This window comes from Toxorhynchites rutilus, chromosome 1 (assembly GCF_029784135.1).
Source record: "Toxorhynchites rutilus septentrionalis strain SRP chromosome 1, ASM2978413v1, whole genome shotgun sequence".
Taxonomy (NCBI): Eukaryota; Metazoa; Arthropoda; class Insecta; order Diptera; family Culicidae; genus Toxorhynchites; species Toxorhynchites rutilus.
Window position 1 is genome coordinate 70,936,183 of NC_073744.1, and position 9,683 is coordinate 70,945,865.

A 9,683-nucleotide genomic window follows, 5' to 3' on the forward strand; every position below is an offset into this window, starting at 1 on the left:
GCTACCTAAGATATCCCGGACGGGGATATCCGATTGTCTGCCTTTTGCTCTCAGTGCTCTAGAGAGCTCTAGATATATATATATATATATATATATATATATATATATATATATATATATATATATATTTATATATATATATATATATATATATATATATATATATATATATATATATATATATATATATATTTATATATATATATATATATATATATATATACATATATTGTGGCGAATTTTGCATTTTGACTTGCACCTACATCCATTTAAAGTCCAACTGGTACAAAAATTAGAGCCTGGTGACCATGGAATGCGTCGGGCATACGTCGATTGGGTGAACGAACAACAGCAGCAAAATGCTGAATTTTCGTATCAAATTTTCTTCAGCGATGAGGCACATTTCGAGTTCGGTGGCTATGTGAACACCCAAAATTTTCGCATATGGGGCTCAGAAAATCCACACGTGATTGTTGAGAGGCCATTGCATCCGCCAAAAGTCACTGTTTGGTGCGCATTATGGTCTGGTGGAGTCATCGGGCCGTATTTCTTTGAAAATGAGGAAGGCGAGACGGTAACTGTGAATGGTGAGCGCTATGGCCGCATGTTAACCGATTTTTTTGCCACAAATTGAAGATATGGATACGGATGACATGTGGTTTCAGCAGGACGGCGCCACGTGCCACACAACACGACCGAACATGGCCATATTGCGAACGAAATTTGAGGGACGCATAATTTCGCGTTTTGGTGATGCCAATTGGCCGTTCAGATCATGCGATTTGAACCCGCTAGACTTTTTTTGTGGGGTTGTTGCGTGCAACGCAATATAGATGGAACAAACCAACATCACATCCGATCATCGACGAGATGAATCCCTCCAACACAAATTGATATAAATAGTGCCGAAAAGTCATCTAAAATTACCTGTTCCGGATCAAGGTGTGCGAGGAAGCCCTAGGTGGACATTTGAATGATGTTGTATTTCACACATAATGGCATAAAACAAACTTTAATTTGAAATAAAAGTTTCATCGAAATTCGAGTTCTAAGTGTGTTTTATTTCAATTTACTTTCGGAATTTAAAGTTGGAAAACCCTGTATATTTGAATGTCTGTGCGGTAGGTACCATGTATTTTTGCGTTCCCTTCAATGTCGGTATTAAATGAAATGATTTGACTAATAGAATACAGTACATCATAAAAATATTCCGGGGAAAATTAGGAAAAAAAATTGAAAAGGGTTGAACGGTTTTATTATAGAGAAATATGCTAATGATACAAATAATGTACTTAAATCGTGGAGTACGTTGGATTTCCATTACACGCATTTAATGGTTTCATCATATGCCCCGCGATTTTATTTTAGTATCATCAATGTTCTTGATTAATGAAAGAAGGGGTATGATAAATGCTAACTGCTACTTGTTTAATTATTTTCAAGCTTTTAGTACATTATCTGTATTATTATTATTATATTTAATCATACAGAAATCGTATAACTTAAAATGTTATTTTTTACTTATTTTACCTATAAACAAGTGTCGTGTGTTAAAACTTCTGAAATAATTATAAAGCTTACGTTTTCTAGTTTACCATCTTTTTGTAGTATACTTCAAATGGGTGAATAGTTGCTTGCAAGTTATTCCAGTGATATCCCTGTGCCGCATTTTGAATTATGAATGAATAATTCTCTGAAAATCACGAATTATTAGTATTTCTCCTTGCGTCAAAGATACTTATTTCGCGAAAAAGCAGACTGCTGTTTGTGATTAAAGTCATGCTCTATGAGTTTATCAACGAAATACGGCACAAATTCATCGATTGGTTTTAAAATCGTTTCCAAATTACAACGGTCTGTGGTCAGCCATTGTTGAAAAATGATTTTTTATCTGTTTAACACTTTATCGACCGGTAGCCTATGGCTGATGTCACATTAGGCGGATTCGCCGCCGCGGATTCCGCGAGTAAAACCGCAGCGGATGATCTACAGTGTATTGTGAATGAGCCATGTCACACAGAGCGGGGCGGATTTAGAAGCGAATTCATATCGAGAAAAATAACCGTCGCGATATCCGCGGTGGCGAATCCGCCTAATGTGACATCAGCCTATTTATCGGCTTTTCGATTACCAGCGCTTATTGACCGGTAGCCTATTAATCGGCTTTTGGTTATCGACGGTTTTTGTCAGTGGGTTGCTCTGTTTATAACTTCGCAGCGCCAACATCATTAATTATTTGCAGCTTTGTACTGACCTCTCCAATTTTTTATCAATTATAATAGCTTTTTACCGTTTCTAATGGATAAAAAAAAGTGCAGATGAAGAGTTTTGCTTAGATGCTTTGTCAGACTATAGCAGTTATTCAGAAAGCGAAAGTGATGGTGATAGCAGTGATAATGATGATGATAATAGCAGTGATTCTTTTATCAATACTCGGAAGCCGCGAAAATTATTGCCACTGCAATATAGCGATTCAGAAGATAATGATACATGGTCAACAATAACAAATCAATTATTTTGGAACCTTTCGAAGGCAACCCAGGCATAACAATTCTACCAAAATCTGAAGCAAGTGTAAGGGACATTGTCAATTTATTTATTGGAGATGACCTTTTAGAATATTTGGTTACAGAATCGAATAGATATCACTATCAAGTAATCAATAAATATAAAAATATCTCAAAGACGAAAAAATGGGTGGATATTACGTTTCCAGAAATGAAACGATTTTTAGGTCTAATTGTTCTAATGGGCCAAGTAAAAAAAGATAGACTTCATGATTTTGGTCGACTGATCAAAGCATCGAAACTCCGTTTTTTGCAAAAGTAATGGGCAGAAATAGATTTATGCAGATATGGCAGAGCTGGCACTTTTGTAATAATGAAGATGTATCCACAAATTCAATCAGACTTGTAAAAGTTCAGCCAGTTATAATTTATTTAAAGAAAAGGTTTGTTGATGTATATAAACCTTATCAACAATTATCATTAGATGAATGTATTATTACGTGGCGAGGAAGACTATCATTCCGAACCTACAATCCTGCGAAAATTGTAAAGTACGGCATACTTGTGAGAGCAGTCTGTGAAGCACACATAGGATACATTTGTAATTTTCAAGTGTATGCTGGCCAAGGAATGAAACTAGAAAACACTATTCTAGAAGTTATTGATCTGTATAAAAATCTTTGGCATCAAGTTTATCAGGACAATTATTATAACAGTGTCCATATAGCTGAAGTACTCCTGCAAAACAAAGTACGGGTATGTGGGACCATTCGGAAAAATAAAGGTCTTCCACAATGTCTTCAAAACATAACCATTTCAAATGGTCAAACCACATTTCGTAGAAAAAACGATATTCTATTACAAATATGGAATAACGGTAAACGAAATGTAAACATGATATCGACGATACATTCGGCGCGAATAATGGAATCTGGAAGTGTAAATAGAAAATCGCATATATCAATTCAAAAGTCTGAGTCGATAATTAGTTACAACAAGTATATGAAGGGCGTAGATCGCGCAGATCAATATCTGTCGTATTACTCCATTTTTAGAAAAACTAAGAAGTGGACCAAACGAGTTGTAATGTTTTTAATCAATTGTGCGCTTTTTAATTCATTTAAAACGTACACAACATTGAACGGAAAGAAAATGACATACATGAAATTCTTACACCAAGTGGCACTTTCGTTGATATCTGATGTATCATCAACTGATTCTCAAAGTGACGAAACAGACTCAAATAACCACCAAAAAACTTCAGAGCCTACAAGAAGAGCACCAAAACCAGATCATCCAGAAAGATTATCATGCATGAAGAAGCACAAACTGATATGAATAGAGATGCAAAATGCAAAAAAAAACCCAAAAACAATGTAGAGTATGTGCATCGAAAAAGATAAGAAATCGAACATGTTTCGTATGTAAATTTTGTAATATTCCCTTACATAAGGGAGACTGGTACGAGAGATACCACACTCTAAATACATATTAAAAAATGTAATACTACATAGCCTTTTTTCCATGACTTGTGTATGCGAAATCGTTCTCAAGCTGTTATCCATTAGTTTTACTATTTCATGAATGATACATACACAAACATTGTGGGTTCCTGTACTATCATGTAATATACAGTGCTTTGGCCTCAACTGCGTAAACAGTGTGAACCCAACATTTATGTTGCAAGTTTCTTGAAAAATCATGAACGCCTCTTTGAGAGACATCATCAAAAGGCGCTTCTGGACAAGCTCTCTCTTACCATTACGAAGCTCAGCTACAAAGTTACAGATACAAAATCGTTGTGCAACAATGTATGGGAGAGTTGTTGGGCACGTATTTATCTACCATTTCATCGAACTCTGAGATGACCATTTTGATAAAATCGACTTTTAGTTCTTGAAATCGATTTTTTCAGTGTATGATTTCAAAAAATATTTTTTCAGTATTCTTTTCTGAAAATTCAATTGTTTTCCTAAAACTCTTCCATAGATTACTTTTTTGTAGGACTTACCATTTTCGAGTAAAAAAAAATATTAGGCTGTCAAAAAAGTCCTGCGGTATTTCCGCGAGGTGTCGTTGTAAGCGCGTAGTTCTAGTTGTATTCATTGTATCGAGTCATACTATAGCTTGTTGGAAAGGTATTTTTAATACCTGCGCTATAATATAGTCCTTGACAGTGTTTTGTTTGGTTAAGTCGTTCGTGAGTTATAGTGTCGCAAATATGGAGCAAAATAAAGAGAAAATCCGACATATTTTACAGTACTACTATGACAAAGGCAAAAATGGGGGTCTCCGTTGCCACATTGGTTGCGCGTTCGCTTAGTAAGCGATCGATCGTGAGTTCAAAACTCTGGGCCCTCATTGACCATCTTTGTGTTGTTACAGAATAACTACGTCCACGCAACAATCCTCAGCGATGGAGATCGATCCACGGTCGAAATAAGATCGATTCATCCATACAACTGCTCTGCTCTGCAAGAAACATCGGGCTGCTGTCCTATAAATAACTCAACAATGATCAATCAACTGTCTCCGCTGTCCGGTCTAACTGGATAATGGAAGAACAGAACGAAAACTCTTACGCCTATATGGCAACTGTGTAAATGTGTACCATATGCAATGGTATAGAAGGGAATACTCTAATGCCGAAAACATGGCAACTGTGTAATGTGCTAATTATAGATATGATAAACATGTGACATGTACACGATTGAAATTCGGCTCTGTTACAGCTAAAATGCTAATTAGCCTAAAATAAACAAAAGGGATAAAAAAAAGGCAAAAATGCATCTCAAGCTGCCAATAAAATTTGTGCAGTTTATGGACCTGATACAGTTTCCATTTCCACCGTATAACGATGGTTTCAACGTTTTCGTTCTGGTGTAGAGGTCGTCGAAGATGCGCCACGCTCCGGAAGGCCTGTCGTCGAAAATTGCGACAAAATTGCTGAATTAGCCGAGAAAAACCGGCATAGTAGCAGCCGTAGCATCGGCCAAGAGCTGGAGATAAGTCATCAAACCGTTATTAACCATTTGAAGAAGCTTGGATTCACAAAGAAGCTCGATGTATGGGTGCCACACACGTTGACGCAAAAAAAACATCTTTGACCGTATCGACGCATGTGAATCGCTGCTGAATCGCAACAAAATCGACCCGTTTCTGAAGCGGATGGTAACTGACGATGAAAAGTGGGTCACTTACGACAACGTGAAGCGCAAACGGTCGTGGTCGAAGCCCGCTGAAGCGGCTCAGACGGTGGCCAAGTCCTCATTAACGGCCAGGAAGGTTCTGCTGTGTGTTTGGTGGGATTGTCAAGGAATAATCTATTATGAGCAATTCGGACCTGTACTGCCAACAACTGGACCGCTTGAAGGTAGCACTCATGAAGAAGAGGCCATCTTTGATAAACAGAGGCCGCATTGTCTTCCATCAGGACAACGCCAGGCCACACACTTCTTTGGTGACGCGCCAGAAGCTCCGGGAGCTCGGATGGGAGGTTCTTTTGCATCCGCCGTATAGTCCGGACCTTGCACCAAGTGACTACCACCTGTTTTTGTCCATGGCGAACGAGCTAGGTAGTCAAAAGTGAAAATTGGCTATCCGAGTTTTTTGCCAATAAGGAAGCGAGCTTCTATAACAGGGGTATTATGAAGTTAGCAGCTCGTTGGGAACAAGTCATCGAACAAAACGGCGCATATTTGACTTAAAACAGATGATTGTAACTAATTTTATGAACAAATGAAAATTTAAAAAAAAAACCGCAGGACTTTTTTGACAGCTTAATATAAAAAAATGGTCAAAAATATTTGGCCCTTTCCATATGTTAGTCTTGATGAATTTTGGGAAAACTAAGTATACCAAGTTGCTTAATTAGGTAGGGTATTCACGCCCAGAAAGATTCATTAAGTTCTGAGAGAGTTATGCCAATCCTATAGACGAGTTGGAGCGAAATCTGTCGAATATCGTATTTTGGTCGAACATGGTTTATTGATGGGACAAACTCCTGAACAAACAATGCAGTAGTTGTTGAAAGTTCATTCCACTTCTGCTCCTTCGAGAACAACAGTCTATAGGTACAAGACACGAAAAGGCATGGTTTCTGCCGAAAATGGAATGCTTTCTGACAACGCTAATTTGGGTGTATGTGAGGAATCGTCCTGTCCAATCCTTTGTAGGAATCTGAGGTGTACCATCACCATCATCGAAAACTAACTGTGAGTTGAAAATCACAAGCGCAAGAAACCAGAACCAAACTATGCTATAGATTTGGTATAATTGCTCAGAATAATTCACACTGTATAACTGTAGCGGAAATAACAGGAAAAGAAATTTAGAATTTGATGTTCCTAGAAGGGAGTGAGAAGAGGACGATACAGTTGATTTATTGTGCATTACACACGCGATTTTTTTTTTTTTAATATTGTGATTTCCTTGTGAAAATACATGATTGTAGTAAATCAAATCGCCGACACGGGACGCTTTGATGAGTCTATAGATGTTTCCTCGAAAAATCGAAAAAAGGTATCAATTTTTTAAAAAACATCAATGAAATCAGTTTTATGGCAACTTTAACATAACCGTTTACCATTTTTTTAACGAATCTGCACCAGTACTACCGAAATGCCCACGAAACAGTTCTCTTCGTGTCATCGCAATTAAAAACAATTAATTTCAATTATCACCTGCTCTGAGCGAATCATGCGTTGTTCATTCATGCTTGACTTTCGACGATGTTTTCATTACCAACACACACTTCACAGATTTGAGTATCATTGAAAATACCAACACTCCTAACAACACCAGCGGCACGATCACATCAAACGAGTATTTAACTATCCAGTTAATATTGACACCATTGGATTGCAGAATTGTACTGTTGGGATGACGTAACACCCACTCCACCCACCAAATAGCCCGATCCAGAGGATGCTCTTTCTGATCACGGAACATGCCCGACAGATCAGCCATATTTTTTTGGTACCTGTAATGTTTTATACAGATTAGAATGTGTACATTATGGATTTCTATTGAATTGACGATTACCTTTTCTCTGTCATAATTTCCTGAACAGCATCTACTAAATCTTTGCTTTTCACATCTTTAATAGAGAGACGCTTTCCTACACCCATCTGGGTGCAATAGTTTATGTTACGATTCTGATCTGCGAACACCGGAAATCCGATGATCGGCACGCCATGCCAAATTGCTTCTTGAGTGCTCAGTAAGCCGCTGTGTGTTATGAAGAGTTTCAAATTGGGATGGGCGAGTAAATCGTTCTGCGGCATCCATTTCCGAATGTACACGTTTTTCGGTACCTCAATCGGCAGACCATCCGATTCGAATTTCCACAAGAATTGATACTGCGGCAATTGCCTCATGGCGTTCATTATTTCAATGATTCGTTCCTTTCCCAGCAGATCGCTGCGGACGTTTGTTCCCAGCGAGAATAAAATCGCACCTGGTTTGGCCTTATCCAGAATTGTGCTCAGATCCTCGGGAAGCTTCTTCGTTTTGATTATTTGCATTCCACCCACCGATATGACGTTTGGCATCGATGGTTCCGAATATTGAATAACTGGATTTGAGTTAAGTAGAATGACACGGGCGTCTTTGTCAAGCTCTCCAACGTAAGGAATATCGGGCATTATTTTGCGCACCAATTTATCTATCGCTGGAATCATAATATAACTTTTCGACAGTTCCTCCCAATGGTTATACAGAAAATTCATAAAACGTTGGCGAAAGTTCATGTGCTCGGTAACATCGTATTCATGGTTGGGAACCATCCCTGAAAAAGAATAGGTACCCGACATGGGAGTAGCGGTCGTGAAACCGTGGAAACCGGTTGCCGGTATATAGGGAGGTCTCCCAAACTTGTGTTGCGTCAGTGCGGAAATACATGGCCCTTGCAGATAATCACTGATAATCAGATCAAATTTGAAACCAGCCGGATAGTTTAAAATCTGCTTCAACCCTTCAGATTCCAATGAATACATACAACTCCTCAAGATGTAGTCATTAAATATGTTCATCATCGAAAATGTGTTGAGTTCTATCATGGCAAAAAAGTCCAATGCATCATCGTGACTGTCGAAAAATTTCTCATACACGCCCTCTACTTTTATGAACGTTACATTTGAGGGCGCATTTTCCTCCGTATCCACACTAACTGCTGTCACGTTGTGGCCTTTTCCTGCCAGTCCATAGATGAGCGCTCGATGCCTGTGAATAAAACAGAGGGGTAATTATACGCTGAGCAGCTCTATTTTGAAACTTCCGACCAGATGAAGTGACTTGGAGATGGAACACCGTCAATGTACAAAATATTTGCAGCCTGGATAACACCGCTGAACACAAGCATTAATGCCAGTACGACTTTCATCGTACCAGTTACTCAAACGACAACCCAAATGAAACTAACGCGGCCAAACAGAAATAGTCAGAAGCGTTGATAAGTTAACTAGCGTGCAATCATACTTCAGAATTCATCCGTAGAAACGAATCACAGATTGTCATACAGAGTAATCATCTCGATTCATCGTACGGCTTGCAAGTGCGCCGTGTATGGACGGTCTGTTTTGTCGATAAGTTGTCGTGTGGTGGTTAATAATCACGATGTGATAGCATGAAAAAGAATACACATCATCTTATCAATTCTAGCGAGAACTATTTAGATTTTACTACAAACAATGATTCAGCAAAATGTATATATGCTTGTATTAATGAATTCTCGAGTAATTTTTGGAAAGGACCTATCTTCATTGATCGGTTCTCCTGTTCAGCGTTCTTTTTAGTAAATAATTCAGCGGTAAAAGCATTTCCTGATGTGTTTGACGATCAAGAGTGTAGAAGGGAGCCTCGTTTATCGAATGAGGTTCGAGTCCATTAGCGACTTGACAATTTTGTGTCTTCGTGTGAACGAACTTCCAAAACATTTTAATGATCTGTCAATGTCAAAACGTTAGTCAAAATCAACATTTCCATCATGATGAAGTACACGAACGAACAACGCTAAATAATTATTAAAAATTACTACGGAAATTCGGAATCGTCGGTTTAGAGCTTTAAGAGCGCTTACTCCATTTTTCGGCTGTAATAATCGTCCTATCAAGCAAGCTATCCAAAGTTTAGTGATCTTATTTAGTTTAGTATTTTGATGAATGTCATTTTACTTTT

General features: G+C 38.1%; 1 protein-coding gene across 1 annotated transcript; it reads right to left on the reverse strand.

The window, feature by feature from the left end:
- Positions 1-1,238: 1,238 nt before the first annotated feature.
- On the reverse strand, positions 1,239-8,946 carry LOC129762071 (UDP-glucosyltransferase 2-like). The gene is made up of 3 exons (XM_055760055.1): positions 8,789-8,946; positions 7,551-8,729; positions 1,239-7,488 (listed from the first exon to the last, which is right to left on the reverse strand). The coding sequence occupies exons 1-3, from the start codon at positions 8,887-8,889 to the stop codon at positions 7,215-7,217; spliced, it is 1,554 nt and encodes a 517-aa protein (XP_055616030.1). The 5' UTR covers positions 8,890-8,946; the 3' UTR covers positions 1,239-7,214.
- Positions 8,947-9,683: the final 737 nt, after the last annotated feature.

Coding starts and splice junctions, on each gene's coding strand:
- LOC129762071 (XM_055760055.1), bottom strand. CDS start 8,889: ATGAAAGTCGTACTGGCATTAATGCTTGTGTTCAGCGGTGTTATCCAG. Junction 8,730..8,788: donor TCTCCAAGTCACTTCATCTG/GTCGGAAGTTTC, acceptor TTTTATTCACAG/GCATCGAGCGCTCATCTATG. Junction 7,489..7,550: donor GAAATTATGACAGAGAAAAG/GTAATCGTCAAT, acceptor AAAACATTACAG/GTACCAAAAAAATATGGCTG.